This window comes from Hyaena hyaena, unplaced genomic scaffold, assembly GCF_003009895.1.
Source record: "Hyaena hyaena isolate Hyena2069 unplaced genomic scaffold, ASM300989v1 scaffold_1620, whole genome shotgun sequence".
NCBI classification, from domain to species: domain Eukaryota; kingdom Metazoa; phylum Chordata; class Mammalia; order Carnivora; family Hyaenidae; genus Hyaena; species Hyaena hyaena.
Window position 1 is genome coordinate 121,480 of NW_024082246.1, and position 23,297 is coordinate 144,776.

The 23,297-nt window shown below is 42.3% G+C and overlaps 1 protein-coding gene across 1 annotated transcript in view; it reads left to right on the forward strand.

Annotated features, from left to right (window-relative positions):
* SHROOM4 (shroom family member 4) overlaps window positions 1-23,297 on the forward strand; it is a 125,906-nt gene that overhangs the window by 80,683 nt on the left and 21,926 nt on the right. Inside the window, exons 7-8 of the mRNA XM_039224346.1 lie at window positions 387-2,880; window positions 9,348-9,409. Of these exons, the coding sequence (XP_039080277.1) occupies window positions 387-2,880; window positions 9,348-9,409 (2,556 nt within the window). The remainder of the gene's footprint in view (window positions 1-386; window positions 2,881-9,347; window positions 9,410-23,297) is intronic.

The following is a 23,297-nucleotide window of genomic DNA, read 5'->3' on the forward strand; positions in this document are numbered from 1 at the left end:
ATACTAATATTCTGTGATTGTCTCTCCTGGCAGAGAGCCACATGCTGACTCCCTAAGGACAGTGACAGGCCAGAAACAATTCTAGACTCACTGGCGGCAGGGAAACAGAACATAAGCCCCAGTGGAGTTCTTACACTTTTAGTCTTTGGGATCCTGCCCACTCCCGTTTCCATATGTTGTCTTGTCTCCCATTTTACCACATCTCTCCAGTGCCCCAGTGTCCATATTTTTCACTGTTTCCCTTCTTTCTTTTTGGCCTTATCTCCTTCTTATTTGTGGCACGGGTGCCTCTGGGTTGTTCTGCCTTCTCCCATGGCAGGGCTGGCCAAGGCGGGAGAGGGATGTGGTAATTTGGCTAACTAACCAGTATGCCCTGTGTCTTGCAGTGACGTGTGTGTGCAGTGGTGTCCACTCTCCCGGCACTGCAGCACTGAGAAAAGCAGCTCCATTGGCAGCATGGAGAGCCTGGAACAACCAGGCCAAACTTCCTACGAGGGCCACCTCTTGCCCATGGATCAGAACATGTACCCCAACCAGCGTGACTCAGCCTATAGCTCCTTCTCAGCCAGCTCAAATGCCTCTGACTGTGCCCTTTCCCTCAGGCCAGAGGACCCAGGCTCTGCAGACTGCATCATGCAAGGCCCGGGGCCAACGAAAGCCCCCAATGGCCGGCCCAATGTAGCTGAGACCTCCGGAGGTAGCCGGCGCACCAATGGGGGCTACATGACTCCAAGCTCCCAGATGTCATCCCGCCCACAGGAGTCCCACCACTCTGGGCCTGCCAAGGCTACCAGAGGCCCACCACAGCCTCCAGTGAGGCGAGACAGTCTTCAGGCCTCCAGAGCCCAGCTCCTCAATGGAGAACAGCGCCAGGCCTCTGAGCCTGTGGACTCCTTGCAACAGAAAGAGATAGTGAGCTTAGGCACTGTGCTATCCCCAAGGAACCCTAACAGATTCTGCTGCCTCAGCGGGCAAGACCAAGTGACAAATGAGGGCCATGAGAACTGTGAGCTCAGCCAAGCTCCTGAATCTAGCCAGCAAGACTCTGAGAATCTACTGATGGAGGCCTCAGCCAAAGCTGTTGGATTCCCAAAAGTGTATGACAAAACTTTCAGCATAGATTCCAGCCCACTCAACAAGGCTTCACCAGAGCCAGCTAAGGCTGCTTCTGTTGGCAGCCCTTCACACCTCACAGGACCCATGGGGCATCGCCATAGTGCCCCTGAACAGCTTCTGGCATCCCACTTACAGCATGTACACCTTGATATGAGGGGCAGCAAGGGGATGGAGCTCCCAACTGGACAGGATGGGCATGAGTGGACTCTGTCACCTTTGCATAACAGTCACACAGGGAAGAAAAGTCCATGTCACCCCACAAGAGGAACTCAGGACCAGCCCATCAAAGAGAGAAAGACCAGGCAAGTGGATGACAGGCCTCTGGGTTCAGGGCACCAGAGTTTGAGCAGTTCCCCACATGGAGAGGCTGATGGACACCCTCCAGAGAGAGGTTTCCAGGACCCAAACAGAGCCTGCAGAGCAGGCAGTGAACTAGCCAGCCAGCAGCCCTCTGCCTCTGGCTCCCTTGTTCAACAAACCAGGGATTGTTCTTCAACCACTAAAGTAGCTGACAGCACAGAGGCTACTGAAGAAGGGGACAGTGAACCAAAGGAATGTGGCCGGGTGGGTGGGAGACGAAATGGTGGGCCCCGGGGCCGCTCAATCCAAAACCGGCGGAAGAGTGAGCGTTTTGCTACCAATCTGCGTAATGAGATTCAGAGGAGGAAGGCCCAGCTTCAGAAGAGCAAGAATCCCTTGTCACAGCTGTGTGACACTAAGGAGCCAGTGGAAGAGACTGAGGAGCCCCTAGAAAGTACTTCATTTCCTGCCTCAAACTCATCTCTTCTGTCTTCATGTAAAAAACCACCTAGCCCCAGGGACAAGCTCTTCAACAAGAGCATGATACTCAGGGCTAGGTCTTCAGAGTGCCTCAGCCAAGCCCCTGAGAGCCATGAATCTAGGACAGGATTAGAGGGACAAAGAAGCCCTGGCCAGAGGCCTGGCCAGCCTTCTTTGGGCCTGAATGCCTGGTGGAAAGCGTCTGACCCATCTTCCTCAGACCCTGAGAAAACAAATGTTCACCGTGGAGTCCATGGAGGTCACTGGAGATGGTCTCCAGAGCACAACCTGCAGCCACATGTGGCACTAGCCATGGAAGGCCCTTCTAACCCAAGTGACAGCAAGGAACTGAAGGCTTCTACTGCCCAAGCTGGTGATGAAGCCATCCTCCTGCCCTTTGCAGACAGAAGAAAGTTCTTTGAAGAGAGTAGCAAATCCTTATCTACATCACATTTGCCAGGTTTAACCACTCATAGCAATAAGACTTTTACCCAGAGACCAAAACCTATAGACCAAAACTTCCAGCCAATGAGCTCTAGCTATAGGGAATTGAGGCACCATCCAATGGACCAATCATATCATTCCACAGACCAACCATATCATGCCACAGACAAATCATATCATTCGATGTCACCCCTTCAGTCAGAAACTCCTACATACTCAGAATGTTTTGCAAGCAAAGGTCTAGAACAATCCATGTGCTGTAAGCCGCTGCACTGTGGGGATTTTGACTACCGCAGGACCTGCTCCTACTCCTGCAGTGTCCAGGGCGCCGTAGTCCATGACCCTTGCATGTATTGTTCTGGGGAAATCTGCCCTGCTTTGCGAAAGAGAAATATGATGCCAAACTGCTACAACTGTCGGTGCCACCACCACCAATGCATCCGGTGTTCAGCTTGCTATCATAATCCACAGCACAGTAGTCCTGAGGATGGCAGCTTGGCACCTGGCAATACTTGGAAACCTAGGAAGCCAACAGTGCAGGTGAGGACTTGGTTCTTAGATGGGTTTGCTTCCATTATTCTCTCAGTGAGGAGAAAGCAAGGTAAATCATTGGAAAATAAAATTACAATTCCTTGAAGAATTGTAATAAGGAATAAGAATAAGGAATAAGAATTCCTTGAAGCTATTCCTTCTCCAAGTGGTAGCTTAGTAACCTTGGGCAAGACACTCAGCCACCAAAATCACAGTTAACCCATCTTTAGATGAAAATGACTTTTGCCTCACAAAATGGACTGAACTGGGATGTATATCCTGACTGTAAAATTGGTATCTGAGTGACCTTGAGCAAGTCATTTAACCACCAAAACTTGCATTACCTGAATTTTTTAAAATGTTATTTATTTACTTTGAGAGAGAGAGAGAGAGCATGAGCAGGGTAGGGGCATGGAGGGGTGAGAGAATCCCAAGCAGGCTCTGCTTTGTCAGCATAAACCCCGATGTGGGGCTTGAACTCACAAACCATGGGATCCTAACCCGAGCCAAAACCACAAGTCAGATGGTCAACCAACTGAGCCACCCAGGTGTCCCCCAGTTAAATGATTTTAATGGGGGGGGGGGGAACAGAGTTTTTACCTTATAAAATGGCCAATACTGAGAAAAGTCTTATTACCTCATCTCTAAAGTGGAGGAAAATAATGGCTGCCTCATAGATCAGTTGTGAAGATCAAGCAGGTCTAGTGCCTGACAGAAAATAGCATTTATTCTTTTCTCATTCCTGCTTAAAAAACTACTTGCACCTGCAAAATTTGCAAATGTCCTTCAGGTTTTCTAAAGAACAAATCCTTATGCCCTTCTCCAGCCTACATTTGTAATGGACCCAGGTCTAGACTAGCTGTTGCTATACCCTGGTTGTGACCTACACCCCCCCAAACACAGGCTACCACCATCCCCCAAGGGACTACTGGGAGGATCCCCTATGTCCTTCACTGTCAGATTCCTTCCCCATGGCTTCCCTAGTGCCACCTTTTGGCTGCTGCACTAAAATCAGAAGTTAATTCCTGTGTTGAACCATTGTTGCAGAGGTAGACACTTCTGAATAACTTAGTGTATGGAGTTTTTCAATACACATTCTTTAAAAAAAAGGAACCTTAAGGTTAAAAGAAGCTTTACACAAGAGTATATGCTATTCCTTTTATGTAACATTCTATAACAGCTATTCTGTGGGAAACAAGAAAACAGTGGTTACCTACAGAAGGTGCCACAGAGATTGAGCGGGAAAAGGCATGAGGGAACTTTATCAGATGGTGATAATGTTCTGTATCTTGATAAGCGTTTGAGTTACACAGGTGTATGCATTCACTGAAACTCAACAAATGTGCACTTAATATTTGTGCATTTCCCTGCAAGTAAAGTTTACCTAAAAACATTATAAACAAGTATCACACTTTATTTAGTATGTATGCTGAAGTTTTTGAAGTATATTGATGTACACAACTTATAGTTTTCAGCATACAAATGTTGCACATATTTTGCTATTTACCCCTAGAATTTCCCGTTTTTGATGCTATTGTAAATAGTATCATTTTCTTAATGTCAAGTTAAAATTCATTGTTAATACTATATGGAAATATAATTTAATTTTGTATATTGGTCCTGTATCCTTCAACCTTGCCAAACTCACTAGTTTTAGTAGCTTTGTGGTAGATTTTAAAAGATTTCCTACATAGACAATCATGTCATCTGCAAACAAAACTGTATTTTTATCTTCCTTTCCATTGTGTATACATTTTCTAGGGGAAGGGGGCCTTATTGCACTGTCTAGGACCTCCAACACAATGTATAGTAGAAATAGTTAAGTGTGGCTAGTGTTTCATTGTCCCTATCTTTCCCTATTAAGTTTGATGTTAGCTATAGGTTTGCCATAGATGCCCTTTGATGGGTTGAGGAAGTTTTCTTTCATTCCTAGTTTGCTGAGAGCTTTCATCAGGAGCAGATGCTAGATTTCTTATAATGCTTTGTCTATATTATTGAAATGACCCTAAAGTTTTCTCTTTTACTCTATGGATATGGTGAATTCTATTGATTGATTTTTGAAATAAGAACAAGATTAGCATTGACAGATTAAATCCTACTTGGTCATGACATAGTGTCCTTTTTATATATTACTAGATCTGATTTGCTAATATTTTGTTAGTGATATTTTTGTTTATGATGATCAGGGATTTTAGTCTGTAGTTTTCTTCTAATGTCCTTGCCTGGTTTTCATGACAAGGTGCTGGCCTTACCAAAGACGTCAAGAGGTAGTCCCTCCCCTTCCATCTTCAAGAAGAGTTTGCATAAAATTGGTATCATTTCCTCCTTAAATGTTTAGAATTTATCGTTGAAGTAATCGGAACCTGGAGTTTGGTTTGTGGAATAATTTTAAACTACGAATTCCATTTCTTTGATAGATACAGGTCATTTTGGTTACCTTTTCCTTCTTGAGTGAGCTTTGTTAATTCATCAAGAAAAATCTATTTCCTTTAAGTTTTCAAATTTATGGCGATAAAGCTCTTTGTCACTTTAAAAATGCATCAAGAGTGTAAGATGGATTGGTGGGTGGGTAGGGGAGTGAATATGTATGGAATCAGGTAGAGGTAGTAACATAATCATTGTAGAATCTAAGTGGTGGGTATATGGGTAATTGTAAACTTGTTCAACTTTTCTGGATGCTTGAAAATACTTATGACAAAATATTGAAGCAAAGAGGAGAGGAAATATAATGTAATGGTTAAAAGGGCACTGATGCTGGAACCAGACTGCCTCCATTCAAATTCCTAAGCTTCCCCATCTGAAAAAAAAAAAAAAAAAAAAAAACACGCAGGTAATATAGTACCTACTTTACCTATTTCATAAGTTGGTTGAGAGGATTAAATGGTGAAACATGGGTAAAGCGCTTAGAACAGTGACTAAAAGAGAGTTATCATCTTTTGAGTGTGAGTTATTGTTTCCTAAAGTAAAGGGAGATTTGGGCTTAGCTTGAAATGTTTGCTGAAAGAAGGTCCTGCGAGTAGACAGTAGAGGCTGAAGTTGGGGGGAAGGACATGATGGATTGCAGGAGTGTCGCCCCAGAGCTGGTAGCTCCATAAAGAAGGAGGTGAAATGTGCAGGTTGCAGCAGTTGGTAGCAGCAATGCAGGTGTGCCTTTGCCCACACCATGCCTCTCCTGTTGTACTCTGAAGGAAGGGGACACATTGGGTTCCTGATGCCAGTTAGACCAGTTTGGCAGGTCTGCTTAGACACTAGGCTTTCAGATATGTGGAGTCACTTCATGTCCGTTTCTTCCCCAGCCACCTGAACACACAAGCATACATGCAGACAAAAGGAAACTTGCAATATGGGATAAGACACCCCAGCTCAGATGACTAAGGTGGTTGTGATGGTGGCTGTCTGAAGTAAGGCTGAGATCCTGTTCCTTATGGCCCCTGGAAGAGGTTAGGGAGATAATTAGCTCTTTACTGCTGTTAAGAGTACTAAAATCAGGGGTGCTTGGGTGGCTCAGTCGGTTAAGCATCTGATTTCAGCTCAGGTCATGATGTCATGGTTCGTGGGTTCGAGCCCCATGTTGGGCTCTGTGTTGACAGCTCACTCAGAGCCTGGAGCCTGCTTCAGATTCTGTATCTCCCTCTCTCACTCTGACCCTCTCCTGCTCATACTGTCTCTCTCTCTCCCTCCCTCTCTCTGAAATAAATAAAACATTTTTTAAAATTTTTAAATAAAAAGAACTAAAATCAGCATGTACTTACATTCCTAATACTTCATACCAGTTAGTTTTGCACATATTATCAGATTATTTAATTTACCAATTGTTTGAGTTTAAGGTATAATAGGATCCCCATTTTTAAATATGTTTTTATTTTCAATGCTTAATTTTGAGAGAGAGAGAAAGAGACAGACTGCAAGCGGGGGAGGGGGGTGCAGAGAGAGAGTGAGACACAGAATCTGAAGCAGCGTCCAGGCTCTGAGCTGTCAGCATAGATCCTGATGCTGGGCTTGAACTCACAAACCACAAGTTCATGACCTGAGCTGAAATTGGACACTCAACCAACTGAGCCACCCAGGCGCCTGCAGGATCCCCATTTTATAGCCAAAGAAGCTGAGGCTCACAGAGGTGACATATCTAGCAAGTGGCAAAGGCAAAACTTGAACAACATAACCATAATAGACATTTGAGTATCCACTGTGCACCCAGTATTATTCTAGGTGCTTTACATGTATCAATTCATTTAGCCCTGGAAGCAATTGGGGAATAAGGTACTGTTATTATTGATGATGTCACTATTAAATAGCTGCGGGAGATGAGCTAAAGAGAAGCTGGGTAGTTTGCCTGAGATCACACCACTAGGGAAGGGCAGGTGTGGAATTTGAATCCATGTCACCTAGCTTCAGAGGCCAAGCTCCTAGTTGTGCTAAACTGCCTCTCCATATTATAATTGAAAATCCCAGGCCCAAACTAAGGGTTGATGGGGTGGGGGGTGCAGGGAAGAGGAGAAAATGGGTGATGGGCATTGAGGAGGTCACTTGCTGGGATGAGCACTGGGTGTTGTATGTAAGTGATGAATCATGGGAATCTACTCCAAACCAAGAGCACACTGTATACACTCTATGTTAGCCAACTTTACAATAAATTATATTAAAAATAATAGATAAATAGAATATGCTATTTTAAAAACTAAAAACCTAGATGGATATTGTCAAACTCTTTCTGAAGACAGTGCTCATCTTCCCCAAAACCTTGTTAATATTTAGGATTTTCATTAAGTTTTACCTGGGGTAATTAAATTAGGAGAAAATTGGAATACAAAAAAAAAAAAAAAAGAAAGAAAGAAAAGAAAAGAAAAAGAAAAGCCTAGGCCCTCTCCAGTATGACAAGATGCCTTCTAGCAGTATAACTTTGATTGGTGCAGCAATTGAACCCCGTCTGTGACAAGCTGTAGGGATCCCTACCTTGTTGGTTCATAGAGTGCAGGCAATTTACAGCAACTTAAGTGGCTCAAGGAAAAGTAAGGTGATACTGGGGCGCTGAGAAGGAGGTTGCAAATTGGGACAGGACTTTGTTTGGTTTAGCCACTGCTATTTACTGAGCACTTTCCACAGGGCATGGACAGGAAATCCTGCTCCCACTGTGGCTGAATGAGTAATAGTGTCTTTGAGGGCAGGGACATCTCAGAAGGGTGTTGAGGCAGAGTCTGAAGTCTAACAAGTGGTCAGAGCTGCTCTAACATAACAGGTACAGGCATGGAACGCTCTGGTTTTGGGAAACCTATAAAACCTCATCTTTCCTGACTGCTAACATCTACAGCCTCCCGCACGCCAAGCACTGTGTTAGGCCTTCTCTATGCATATCCCATTTTGTCCTCACTCCCAGGAAGGTAGCAAAGCTTGATGGCATAGTCCTTATTTGCCAGATAGGAAGCTGAGGTTCAGAAAGGTGATGTAACTTCCCTCAGACAACACAGCTAATAAGTGTCTTGCCAGTATGACTAACACCAAGTATCTTACCCCAAAAGGGAGTAATTTTTTTTAACTGGGGCGAAGGTTAATAAAACTTTGAATAGGATCAATGATATAGCATTGGAGGAAGAGGGAATTTGGGAAATCGGTGAAGTTTAGGAAAAATTGTGCTTTCCTATTGAGCTAAGCTCTGGGTTGCTGGGTAGAGGATACTGGATGCAAAGTCAGAGAGAATGTCGAATGCAAATTTGCATCAGGTTTGGAGCTAGAATAGGAAGGGAGGAACATTTTTACAAATGGCACATATGGCTTGAGTTACAGGTTGCTTGGGTAATTCCCTAAGGAAAAAATGGCCAGGGTGGAGAGCATGCTCCTGTAATATGGGAACCATGGCACCTGGGACTCATGCTCCCCAGAGATGAGCCCACCTCAGCCCCTGCCAGAGGATCTGGGAGGAGGAGGAAAGGCCCCTGTAGTACAGAGGTGTGCTGGCATGCATGCTCTCTGTGTGCCTTACCCTGGGAGAAGGTTACAGCTTCAGAGGGTTCCAGGCCTGAAAGCCCCCTCAAGGGCGAGGACTTCAAAGAAGATGCTTTCTATATTAGAAGAGGCAAGAGGAATGAGCAGGTTCACCTGGCAAAACAAACAAAAAGACCTCCTTTACAAGAGCCAGAGCAAACAGCAAACGTGCTAAACTGGTTTACAAGGTAGTTTGGGAGGGGAGTGGAGAAAGAGAGAGAAATACAGAGTTTCTAGAGCACATGATCCAGGATCCAGGTCTCTGAGTACTCTATTAGTCTCTGCATGCTCCCAGCAGTTCACCAGGCCTCCGGACAGAAAGGCAGTGCTCCAGGTACATATTTCTCTTGCCTATGTGGGAGAGTAGAATAAACCAAGTGTGTGTGTGTTTGGGGGCGTCTAGCCAGGGACAGGCTTCTGACCTCTTTACATTTTTTAGGCCATCTGGATACCTCAATGCTTGGAGCTCCCTAACTTATCAGAATTTTGCTTTGCAGGAATTTCCTGGGGACAAATGGAAACCAATAACAGGAAACAGGAAGACCAGCCAGTCAGGGAGGTAAGTGATCACTCAGGGAGTTGGGGTGCGTTGATGTCTCTGAGGCTTCTATAGGAATTACTGAGATCTTCTGTTTGTTCAGTTTCCTTTGAGGAGCCTGGCCTGATGTGTCCATACCAAGAACTTGATACCACAGATATAATCTAGCCTGCCCCCAGGCAGCTGGGCTACAGACCAAACTGATCACTAGGACGTTTTGGAATACATAGTAGTCAGGTAGTTTACTGTGGGACAGTGTGCCCATCAGCTCAGAGGCCTGGGGCAGACTTGCCTGTCCACAAGGACATGTGGGAGCAGATTGTGCTGAAATAAAGATGAGATGGCATAAACTATACTCACCTCCCCAGCAGCCACTGGACAATTAATTGGAGAAGACAGAGAGGAGGTAAGACTGTCCAGCTACCACTGTGCCTTTGCCTCCATTGCTGGAATCACCTGTTTTTTGGCCTCTGCCACCTTTCTTTTTACATGGCTTAAAGGGTGAAGAACTTAAGGCAAGTCAGGGGCAGTTCATGCTAACAATAGATTAAAATTCCTGGAAGAAGGTAGGAACATTTTTTCAAATGGCACATATGGCCTGGACTAGAGGGAACAGAGTTTCTTGGGCAAAACACTTAAGGAAAAAAAAGTGGAGAGTCACTCCTGTAATGTGAGGAGCCTGGCACACAGCGCTCATGCTCCCTAGAGATGACCCCACCTGCCATAGGTGATTAGCAGGAGTGGCTTCAGTTAGCTTTTCCAGTTTGCTCTCCATCAGCCTGGCATGATCTTCTTTTTTGTGAAATTACTTGATATGTTCTTTTAGCCAGTTCTTCTCTAGGCCAAATTATACAAGATACCCCAAAATTATATTGATTAACTCAAACTCTAGAAATGAAAGGGGAAGAAGGCCCTTAGCTATGCCTCTGTAGAGGCACCAAGGGAGTGGACTAGAATCTGGGTTTCCTGACCCCGTGTAATTTGATGATACAGTCAGGAATGATTTTGGCTTTCTTTTGACTCCAAAGTTTGGGACACCCACCAGGTTCCTGGCTGGCCATGAGAAAAGAGAGGAACCCAACATTTATGAATAATCTGCTAAATGTCAGTCACTGGGCTGGATCTTTTTTAACCCGTAATCTCATTTATTCTCCACAACAATTCATTTAATTACCTATTTTGTAGATGAGGTCCAGAGAGAGTATATAACTTAGCTGAGGTCCCACAACCAATAAGCAATGGAGCCAGAATTTGGACCCAGGTTTGTCTGACCCAAAGTTTATGCTTTTCTCCTAACAACTGCATCAATTAGGATCCCCAAGGAAACCTTTCAAAAGGATCACTCAGCATCCTGTCTCAGAAGTCTGAGGCCTATGGAACTCTCTGGCTGGTCTGATTCCCTGATGTAGATCTGCTGAGTTTCCCATATTAGACTGAGACCTTTGAGAGAGGAGACCATGTCTTGGCCTTATCCTCTTACCACAGAGACTTATCCTCTGTGCCTAATGTAGTGCCTGACACAGAAAAGTCCTTCAAGAGGTATTTACCATTGGCTTACCAACTGAGGAAACAGAGCCTCCGCCACCATTGAATGGTGGAATGACACAAAAATAGTAATGCTAAATAGCATTTCTTGAACACAGTGCCCTATTCTAGGCACCATCCAAAGCCCTTTACAAATATTTACAGCTGATCCTTGAATGACACAGGTTTGAACTGCATGGGTTTGCTTATACATAGATTTCTTTCCCCAGTGAATATAATACAGTACTGTAAATGTATTTTCTCTCCCTTATGATTTTTTAAAATGTTTGTTTATTTATTTTGAGACAGAGCAAGTAAGGGAGGGGCCGAGAGAGAGAGGGAGAAAGAATCCCAAACAGGCTCCACGCTGTCAGGGCACAGTCCTACATGGGGCTCAAACTCAAGAACCATGAGATCGTGACCTGAGCTGAAATCAAGAGCCAAACACTCAACTGACTGAGCCACTCAGGTGCCCCTGCCCCTTATTATTTGCTTAATAACATTTTTTTCCCTAGCTTACTTTCTCATAAGAATATGACATACAATATATAGGGCGTACAAAATATGAGCTCATTGACTATGTTATCAGTAAGGCTGCCACTCAAGAGTAGGCTGTTAGTAGTTAAGTTTTGGGGGGAGTTGAGAGTTATACATGGATTTCCAACTGCATGGGGGATGGTGATTGGCATCCCTAACCCCCATGTTGTTCAAAGGTCAACTGTGTTTATCACCATAACCTTAAGGGGTAGTTATTATTAGTGTCTCTGACAGAAGAAACTGAAGCATACACAGATAAATTCACTTGCCTAAAATCCCACAGGTGTAAGTTTATTAGACTCAGGTAGTTTACCTTTAGAGACATTAGACTCAACTATAGTGCTTCTTCGAAATGGTTCTCTTACCAGTCAGCCATGGAAGTAAGAGGACTTTATGCAAACCCTGGTGTACACACTGCCTTTTTTCTAGGCAAGCAGGGGAGTATTAGAGAATGAGCATTAAGAAGCACAATGCCTGTCCACCCACAGTTTGAGCAAGGAAGCCTAACCCACACAAAGTTAAGAAGCAATAATCATAAATTACCACTTACAAAGCAACCTATGTGCTGCAAGCTAAGTTACACATATTATGTTATGTTTTATATTTTCTAAGATTCTGTCAGGTACATATTATTATAACTAGAACAGTGGTTTTCAAACTTGAATGTGCTTTAGAGACACCTGGAGGGCTTGTTAAAACACAGATAAGTGGAGCCTACCCTTACCGCCCAATCCCTTCCAGAGACTGTGATTCAATAGGTATGGAATAAAGCTCAAAATCTGCATGTCTGACAAGCTTGTCCAGGTGATACTGCTGCAGCTGGTCCTGGGATCACACTTTGGGAACCACTGACTCAGAGAAAGATATGAAGCTCAGAGAAGTTATAGTAATTTCCTAAAGGTCTCACAGCTACCAAAGGAACAAACCAGGATTTAAACTCAGCTTTTGCTTACTCAGATGAGTTGTTGTAAGATGAAAAGTGTCAAATACATGGTTTTAACAAGAAGCATCTGGCACATGGTAAGGGGCCAATACATGATAAATTGTTTTCTATTTAATTTTGCTGGAGAGTAAGAAAACTGAAGGCTGGGACCTACAGGAGGAAAGACCCAGGAGGGGCTAAGCAGAGTATGTTGGAGAAATAAACTTTGTGGGTTAACAGTTCTGACCTTGGAATCAGCCTGCCTGGGTTCAAATCCAGATTCTTATTTTCTCTAGCTTGTGTGAACTTGACAAGTGGCTGGCTCTCCCTTTTTCTTCCCCATCAGTTTCCTTATTTGTAAAATGGGGTAAGAGTACCTAGCTCAGGTGATTGTTGCCAGGATTAAATTAGAAAATATATACAAAGCATTTGGAACAAAACCTGGGACAGCAAACCCTCGGTAAATGTTAGTTGTAATAATAAAGAGGAATAGGGGGAGCAGCAGCAATAACAGTAGAGGAAAGGGGTGAAGAGTGAAGTATTGGATCAGGATAGGTAGACCTTGAAAACTATATAGTATGACAAATACAGAAGCTATTGCAGGTGGTCAATCAGGTAAGTGAAATAATAAACGTGGTACTGAGGCAACCTGGCTGCATTTGTAGCCTAGATAGGTTGAAGGAAGAACAATTAGGGTCAGTGATCCAGGCATGAAAGAGGATGGTCCTGGATTGGGAAGGTGGAGGTGTAGTAGGAATGAAGCAGAAGAGATAAATAAATATGTGTGATATTGGGGAGGATATTTATTGTGAAAACAACATTACAGGAAATTAAAAACGGAAGAAAAAGTAGCCTTATTCCTACCACCCAACACCCTGATTGTTTTTATTCCCCTACCAACTTTTATCTATAGGTATGAAGATATTTTTGGCGGGGGGGGGAGCATAGTTATATAAAAACTATGTAGATGTGATTTTTGTGTGTCCGGCTTCTTTTTTCCCCACTAGGCATTACTTGGTAAACAATTTTTCATGTTACTATACAGGCTTCCTCAATCATTATAAATTTTAATGGCTGCATATTTCACCAGCTTAATGTGCTGTAATTTGCTTAATCATTCCCAGATTGTTGGATAATTAAGTTGTTTCCAATGTCTTCCTATTATAAAGTAATGCAGAAAAATTTCGAGTAGCTGTAACCTTTTTCTTATTTTGAATTATCTCATTAAAATAATTATCCAGAGTTGGGATTACTAGTTGAAACAATATGACTATTCTTCTTGTTCTTGATAGATTTCACCAAACTGTTTTCCCAGGAGACATTTTACACTGCCATTAGCAATATATAAGAACACCAGTTTCCGCCAAATCTTGCCATCTGTGGAAAATGTTTCTAATGCAATGGGTGTAAATGGCACCTTTTATAATTTTAATTGGCTTACTTTGATTATTCTAGTTTGAAATGCTTTCGTGTGTTTATTTAATATTTGCATTGTTTCTCAAGTGAATTGTCTGTTCAAATGATTTGCTTACAAATAAGTGACTCCTTTTGAGGGAAAAGTAGAGAGAACTGGTGACTGGAATTTGGGGAAGAAAGGAAATAAGTCAAAAATAGCTCTGAGCACAAAAACAGCACTCTGAGCCCCAGGGGACCTGGAGAAAGTTATTGACTTAGCTGGGACAGGTGAGAGAGGGGAGCTAGTTTGGTGCAGAAGATAAGTTCGAGTTGAGATATGTTGAACTTGAAGTTAGTGAGGAAGACCGGTGGATTCTTTGCAGGATATTTGTCAATCATCCAGGCAGGGGGTAGGATGAGGAAGAAGAATCAGCAAAGGAAACTGAATGGGCAAGCAGCTGGCATGGCAGAAAAAGTTGGCCACCGCACTATCACAGAAGATGCAGAGAGAACCGCTAGTGGCTGTGACAATTGGGACTCGCAAGTGACCTTCAAGAAATCAAACTTAGTAAAGCGGTGGGCATAGCAAGTAGATGGCATGATGGTCTGTGAGGGAGATTCATAGAAGAGAAATATACAGAACTTTACACGTCATAAATTCACCTATTTTAAGTGTGGAATTCAGTGAGCTTTGGTAAATTCATGATGCTGTGCAATCATCACCACAGTCCAATTTTAGACTTATCCATCTCCCTACAAAGATCTCCTGTGCCCATTTGCAGTGACTCCCCATTCCCACCATCAACCTCAAGCAACCACAAATCTAATTTCTATTCCTGTGGATTTGCCTGCCCTGTACATTTCCTGTAGACGGAATGATACAATATGAAGGCTTTTGTGTCTGGCTCCTTTCACTTTGCATGCTTTAGTGGTTCATTATGTTGTAGCATGTATCAGTATTTTATGCCTTTTCTTTGCCAAATAATAGTCCACTGTATGGATATACCACTTTTTATGTATCCACTTATCTATTAGTGGACATTTGGGTTGTTTTAACCTTTTAGCTGTTGTGAATAATGCTGCTGTGACCATTCATGTACAAGTTTCTGTGTGGACATATTTTCAGTTCTCTTGGGTATATACTTAGGAGTGGGCTTTGGGAGCCATATTGTAATTTATTAACTTTCTGAGGAACAGCCTGTTTTTCAAGGTGGCTGTACCATTTCACATTTCCTAGCGCCATAGGAAGGTTTATGTTTCCTTTCATTAATTTTAATACAATGATTATGTGTTAGGGTGACCATGTGATTTTAAAAACATTTTAAAAGAAGAATTTGAACACTTCAAATGCTCTAAAAGAAAAAGTTGGTTAGGGAAAGGAAGGAGAGAAACGGGGTGGTAATTAGAGGGAGCAATGAGGTTTAAGTTTGTGGTTCTCAAAATGTGTTCCTAGGACCAGCAACCTCAGAATCACCTCTGAACTTGTCAGGGAAGAAAATTCACAGGCCCTACTCAGACCTACTGAATCAGAAACCAGGATGGCGCCCATAGTCTGTGCTTTCTTTTTAAATTTTTTAATGTTTATTTACATATGAGAGAGAGAGAGAGACAGAGAGACAGAGAGTGTGAGCAAGGGAGGGACAAAGAGAGAGAGAGAATCTGAAGCAGGCTCCAGGCTCTGAGCTGTCAGCACAGAGCCCAATGAGGGGCTCTAACTCACAAGCCTTGAGATCATGCCCTGACCTGAAGTCAGATGCTCAACTGACTGAGCCACCCCGGTGCCCCCCACGTCTGTGTTTTAACAAGCCATGCAAGCGATTCTGGTTCCAGCTACTGATGAGAACCACTGGTTTTAGTGAAGGTTTGGTCAGGATCTGGGAGACTGGTTTAAATTTAAAACCAGAAAAGAGAGGTCAATGGAAAGAAAAAGAGTATTGGTGCTTAAGACGGATGGCAGCTTATGACCTCAGGGAAAATGAGAAGGTCAAGGGCAGAGGTGACATTTAAGAGGAGAAATCTTGATGGAGTTTCTGCTCACCTTCCCCTCCAAACCCGACAACACACATTTTAAACATTTCTTATGTCATTTTTGTCTCAATTGGAATGATGGGTGTAGCTGGGAAAATCAAATGTATTTTCTTTAGCCACTCTCTTTGCTTGGAAGCCTGCAATGAATTTTAATTCCAGGTAGTTACACTCTTGGTTGTCTCCCTCCACTGTTATTTGGTTTCTGTGCAGATAATGCAAATGCATTATAATATTAGCAGGAGGGAAAATCAGCGGTGAGTAGCTCTGCTGGGAGAAAAAGCTATATACATAAGTGATGTATTTAAAAGCAAAAAAAAAAAAGTATTTTCCAGATTATCTCTTTTGGTTTTCTGTACCTACGATTGATTCCTGTGATTCTTTCCATTTTGCCACTTTGCACAGAGCTTTAAAATGTGTAGAGTGTTTTATACACATGGCCACAGTTAATCCTCACAACAACCCTATGCAGTTAAACCTTATTTTTTTCCCAATTCACTGATAAGGACTGAGATTTAGGACAGGTAGTATTATACTACTATTAGCAATGACAACGAAAAGTATAGTAGCTAACATTTATTAAGTGTTTCTTATGTGTCAGGCACTGCTATAAGCATTTCCCTTGCATTATTCATTTATCATGTCCCCACGATATAGTTACCACTTATTGACCCAATTCTACAGACAAGGGAACTTACAGATAGATTAAAGTCCTTGGCCTAAGGTCAAACAGACATCTGACTCCAGAGCCCTTTGATTCTGGGATTATAAAGCAAGTACGTGACAAAACTGGACTACTACTCAGGTGTTTCAGTTCTCAGCCTAGGGCTTTCTTCCTTCCTTTTTTCAAACCACACCATGAGCAGAGTGTAGAATATCTAGTACATATTTCCTATTTGCCGACTGAGTGAAAGAAAATGGATGATTCAGAGTTGAATCTCATTGTATTAGGAAGAGTACACTTTTCAGGAAGGCTTTGCCACCTAAGAAGAATTCAGTCTTCCAAGGCATGGAAGAATTTGTCAAAAGCGTGACAAAGAAAATTTAGATACTTGGGTATTAATTTAATCCTGGGCACACAAAATTTGTCGAAGAAAAATTATAAAACTCTAATGGGAGAAATAAAGACATGAATAAATGCATAGCTGTACTCTGCTTCAATTTGGGAAGACTAAATATAGCAATGATTATAATACTCCCTAAGTTAATATATAGATGTAATGCACTACCAATCAGAGTCACTGTGGAATACTTTATAGAACTTGTCAAATTCATAGTGAAATTTATATGGAAGAACAAGTGGGCAAGAATATAAAAGAATACATTTATTTAGGGGTGCCTGGGTGGCTTAGTCGGTTAAGCGTCCGACTTTCGCTTAGGTCATGATCTCGCGGTTCGTGGGTTCGAGCCCCGCGTCGGGCTCTGTGCTGACTGCCAGCTCAGAGCCTGGAGCCTGTTTCAGTCTGTGACTCCCTCTCTCTCTGACCCTCCCCTGCTCACACTGTCTGTCTGTCTCTCTCTCCCTCCTAGAAATAAAAATAAAACATTAAAAAAAAATAAAAAAAAAAAGAATACATTTATTTAAAAAGGCAATGATGGTAGACTTACCCTATCAGAATTTAAAGCCTGTCATAAAAGTGACAAATATCAAAACCATATGATAGTGAGTTGCAAAAAAGCAAACAGTGAAATGTTTTAAAAAAGATATTCTAGGAATAGTTCAAGCTATTCTAAGAATATAGAGCACCAGAAGCATCCCTGAACTGGGGAAAGCAATCACTCTTTCTTTAATAAATTTTGGAATTTTAGGTATCAATATGGAGAATAATTAACTTAAAAATTTTTAACTTTTATTTTATTTTTGAGGGACAGAGACAGAGCATGAGCAAGGGAGAGACAGAGAGAGGGAGACACAGAATCCAAAGCAGGCTCTAGGCTCTGAGCTGTCAGCAAAGAGCCCGACCCGGGACGTGAACTCATGAACCGCGGGATCATGACCTGAGCCCAAGTAGGACACTTAACCAACTCAGCCACCCAGGTGCCCGAGAATGATTAACCTAGATCCATAGTACACACTTTACTCCGTAGTAAATTCCAGAAAGCAGACAGTGGAATAGTGTATTTATTCCAGCTTGGGATAGAAGATAATTTTGTGTCTGTTAAATGGAGGATATCATCAGAGACAAGATGGATGATTTTAAATATATGAAAGTTGGTGAGGGTGATGGAAACCTTTGGACAACAAAATGTAATAAAAAGCTGAACAACAGAATGAGGAAAATCTGGGGCCAGAATCACTGATAAGAGTTGACTGTCCAAAAAATACAAATAATGGATATATATATATATAGAAGGTCAGCTTTCAGATTCAGATTCATAAAAGGCAAGGAAACTGGGCAGGCACTTTATACGTGAGAACATAAAAGCAGTAAAATCACTGCATGGAAAAGTACAAGCTTGTGGAGAAACTGTTCTTGGAGCAGTATATGTTGGTCAGTTTTCCTGGAGGACAATCTAGAAATATATGACAGGAGTTATAAAGCTGTTTTTTCATACTCTTTGACCCAGCATATTCTCAAGAAAATAACCTAAACAAGAAAAAAATGATTTGTTTAAAGATGTTCATAGTAGTGCTACTTATAATTGGGAAGAAGATTTACCAATCTAATGTATCATCATGATGGAACAGAATATACCCATTAACAATGGTAGGTGTAAAATGTTGGGTCTTGCACAGAAATTAGTATTTGGAATAATATTAACCAAAAAAAGGCTAAGTCCTAAATCACATGTTGAATCTGATAGTAGCCATACACAAAGAAAATTCAAAAAGGCAGCTGGTAAACTGTAAGTAGCTGGAATTGAATGCACATGTTGTTTTTTTAGTACATGTCAAATTGCTGGATTTTTATAATAAAAAAGAAAACCTCAGGAAAAGGATTGGTTGGTTTGATATAGGCCTGGGAAGTTAAAAATCAAGGACTTTGGAAAGATCCACATACTAATGACAGATAGACAATGTTACTTACTAAACATGTTTGATTTCACTGTTAACTAGAATTGGGTTTGCTAGAATTCTCCATCAACCAACATTTTCACTTACTTAAGTCTATGAGAGCTTTGACGTTTCTGAGGGTGTACATCAAGAGACCTTTGCAAATTTCCAAATCTGTCACTACCACCCCAACATGGAACCTCCCCACCCCCACAAATAACATTATATTATCTAGCTTAGAAGCATTACTTTCTTAAGACCTTTCCATCTGTCACCAGCACTAGCTTGCAGATAGTTTGCATTTCAGTGCCCTTATTCAAAAGAAACCCATTTTCTCTCTGCCATAGTTACTGTCCCTGTGTACTTTGACAGCAAATAGACAGCCACCAATCCACATTGAAATGGCAGTGCCAAGTGGTTGACTAGGCTCTCCTTTGCTAGATGACTTGTCCTATAAGCCAGTATTGTAATGCCTTTGAAGTCAAATTCATACCCTTTGCACAACAACCAGTTACTACATTTCCTGGATCTTTAGGGTTCCTCTCAAAGGGTTAAAATCTTAAATACATGCATCCCAGAGAAATACTCTATAATAATAATTCACTTTAATAATTGAGCAACTAGAATGCCTTTTATTTTTAATTTTTTTTTATGTTTGTTTATTTTTGAGAGAGAGAGAGAGAGATTGAGATTGAGACAGAGTGTGAGCAGGGGAATGGCAGAGAGAGAGGGAGACACAGAGCCCAAAGCAGTCTCCAGGCTCCGAGCTGTCACACAGAGCCTGGCATGGGGTTGGAACTCACAAACGTCGAGATCATGACCTGAGCTGAAGTTGAATGCTTAACTGGCTGAGCCACCCAGGTGCCCCAAGAATGTCTTTTAAAGTGTTCTAGATAGAATCATGTTCTTTATAATTTTGATATTAAATCTTTCCCATTGTATTCTTTATTTTTTTAATGTTTATTTATTTATTTATTTATTTATTTTACAAATAGTTTATTGTCAAATTAGTTTCTACATAACACTCAGTGCTCATCCCCAAAGTGCCCTCCTCCATGCCCATCCCCCCCTCCCCCCCACATCCATCAGTCCTCAGTTTTTGTCAGCATTCAAGAGTCTCTCATGGTTTGCCTCTCTCCCATTGTATTCTTTAAAATTCAGTGTATTAACGTCTGGTATACATGAGGACTCAAATATACAACATGCCCTCTCTTTCCCTAACCCATCCATTGCTTAACCATGGTTGGGCACCAAATTCCCTTGAAGGACGTTAGGATTCCTAGAACTTTTTGGACCTCCAGTATTCCCATTATTTTATTTTGTAAATCTCCAGCCCAGTTGTCACATGGATGTTACACACACACACACACACACACACACACACACACATATATATTAACTCCAGCCCAGTTAATTGAATGAATTTTGTTTTGAGAAATTGATTTTTTCAAGTGCTTTTTTTATACCTCTTAAGATACCCTGATGAGTTAGGAACCTGATAGTAATGACTGATTAAAGGAGTAGATCTCAAAGTGTGATCCCAGACCAGCAGTACCATCCTCATCTGGGAAATTGTTAGGAACAAAAATTCTCCACTCTGCCCCAGACTTACCAGAAATTCTGATGATAGAATCCAGCAACCTGTGTTTAAATAAGCCCTCCAAGTGTCTCTGATGCATGCCCAAGTTTCAGAACCTCTGGATATCAGAGAATAGAGCCTTAATAACTTTGGCCAGCTTGATCCTCAGCGGAACTGTTCTTGTGGATATCAGACCATCCAGGTCCCTTGACATTGTGTTATTTACTCCTACAATGCCTTTTATTAAATCTCTTGAGAGATTATCAGAACCCTGATGAGGCAGCATGTTGCATTAGCAAAAGCATGGGTATCATCAGAGTCAGAAAAACCTCAGCTGTAACTTCTCCTGGACCCTATTCCCTTTGTGTTCACCCAGTTGTTTAACCTCTCTGAGCCTCATTTCTAACATGGGCAAGAGAAAACCCATGCCAGAAGGTTGTCTCGAGAGTTAAATGAAATCAGGTCTGTCCAGCTGTCCAGCCCTGTGCCGGATGCATGACAGACTCTCAGTAAACAAGACCGATTGTTATCATCCCTTGCCACCATGTCCATGACACTGTGTAAAATCCAGAGGAGTAATGGGAAGACCTTCTTGAAAATTTGGTGTTAGGGCGATTGGAGAAAGGGAACTAGGCTTTACCCAATACAGCCCCAATAATCCAAGGACTTCTCTGATCTCTTCAAAGGACACTTTGCAACAGCCCCCCGGGGGGGTGGTGTAGAAGGTTCAGGGTGAGGCTTGCCACTTTCATTTGTCATTGCCAGATGAATTGTTCCTTACTTGAAGTTCTGTGGTCCCAGAGGCAGAGAAGGTTGGCAACAACAAACCCTCTGGCCCTTCTCCCCTCCCTCTGCAAGCCTCCTTGTGTCTCACTTCCTGGATCTTGCAAATATTTCCTTCAGCAATAACCTGGGAGTGACTGTTTCTCTTGGAGCAGTCTTATCTTTTGACTGCCCAGGAAAGGGAAAGGGGAGAGGGGTTGACCTGTGTGCCCTTGCTGCCAAGATCCCGGAATGCCAAGCTATTGTGGTGGGTTTAAAAGTAAAATTTCCAAACAAGAAAACTTCAGAAGAGCTGAGGAAGAGGCAGGGGGAGATTTTTCAGTCTTGACAAATATTGGGTTTCATTTTTGATCATTATTAGGCTCAAAAAAAAAGATTTTAGCCAAAGTGGCAAATCTATTTTGCACAGGTAGCCTGTGCCAAGAAGAAAAGAGCAGAACAGCCCAGGTCTTGTCAGGCAACTTGCTTTTGTTTTTGAGACATAGTCTCCTTGCTGGTGTCAACAAAGCCCTTTCTTAGACTTAGCTTTCATGATTCCATGCAAAGAGCTAATGTCTCTGTGGATACCTGGGGATGACTGCTGTGCAAGTATCTTTTGCCTCACCTTAGGAGTCCTTGCTTCAATGGGATTGTCCCTTGGAGTCAGATAAGGCAATTTCCAGTCTGGACACTACTGCTTCTTACTAGCTGGGAAAATGATTTACCCCTTCAAAGCCTCAGGATTCTTATCTGCCAACTGGCAATAATGGCAACCACTTCAATGGGTTGATGGGAAGACTAATAGAAATACATACATGAAAGTGCCTAAAACAGTGCCTAAGACACACTTGAAAGTAAGAAACCACAGTTATTTTTCCCTTCGTGAAACTCCTTATCCTTCACTCTACTCCACTTAGTCCCAAAGCACAGTTGTAGATTTCTGTGCATATAGATGGCTTGAGCCCGCTGAAAATAAGACCTCTAGAGGCCAGTAGCCTTCTTTAAGCCTGACATATTTCAATGGCAGCATTGTGTTCACCAGCCTGCTTCATCTGTATTGCCTGGAAGGGAGGGGCTACATCGGTTTTGCTCCACTTTGATCTGGTCACCTTGCACAGTAGAATATGTGCTCATTGACCCAGCTGATCCCATTGAAGGTACTCCTTTCCCTTTGTGGAGTCATGCCCACTTCTGCTCCCCTGACAGAAGTGACTCTGCAAGGCTCATGTTGGCCCTGTAAGTAGGGAGAGGCGAGTGCCTTTAAAATCAGGATTGATGCAGAGAATAGCAATTTCCCAGTTGCCTTGTCAGAAGCCAGTGCCTCCAGATAAGGTTACAGTGCCACAAATTGAGACATCAAATGTCTAGAAGGGCACTGTATGTTTCTTCCAACTTATTTTGGAGTTGGATACCTATAGGTAAATTCTGTAAGGCTGACATAAGCAATTGGTGCCCAAATTAGACAGCTTAGAATATCTAATCCTTTTGATTTTCACACTACTCTTAAGCCTCAACTTGCCTTTTATTATCTGTCCCTTTTTAGTAGATGAGAAAAGTGAGTGAATGAGCCCAGGGTTAAAATTCTTGGTTGGCGAGGGCCTCCTGGCCTCCATGTGGCTGAGGTGAGACCCAAGATCTCCTGGTTTCTTGGCTATTGAGCAGGTGAGACCCAAAATCTCCTGGTTTCTTGGCTATTAACCAGGGGACAGTGCAGTCCAACTCCTTTGATGAGAATGAGGAACAAGGCTGAAGCACACAGCAGTGAAGGTTGTACAATGCACAACTTGCACAACAATATGCTGTGGCCCTGAGTAAGGGACTTCATTTTAACAATAACATAGTTCTGTCATTATTAATCACCTTTACACGTACCCAGCAGATTGCTAGGTCCTTTTTATATAGTTAATCCTGACAGCAGCTTTGTAAGATAAATATTTTACTGAAACTGACATAAATTAAATACTGTGCTCAAGGTCATGCAGCTTTTGTGTTATGGAGCCAGATTTTAAATTTTTACTGGAATTCAGACCCAAGTCTTTCTGACACTGTGTTCTTTCCATTTTGCTCTATTGCCTTTCCTGTGCCCTAGCAAGGGAAAAGGAAAGAGTGGTAAATTTGAGTACTATCATGCAGCAGGATTCTTACCACAGCTGTAGGACATCAGCCCATC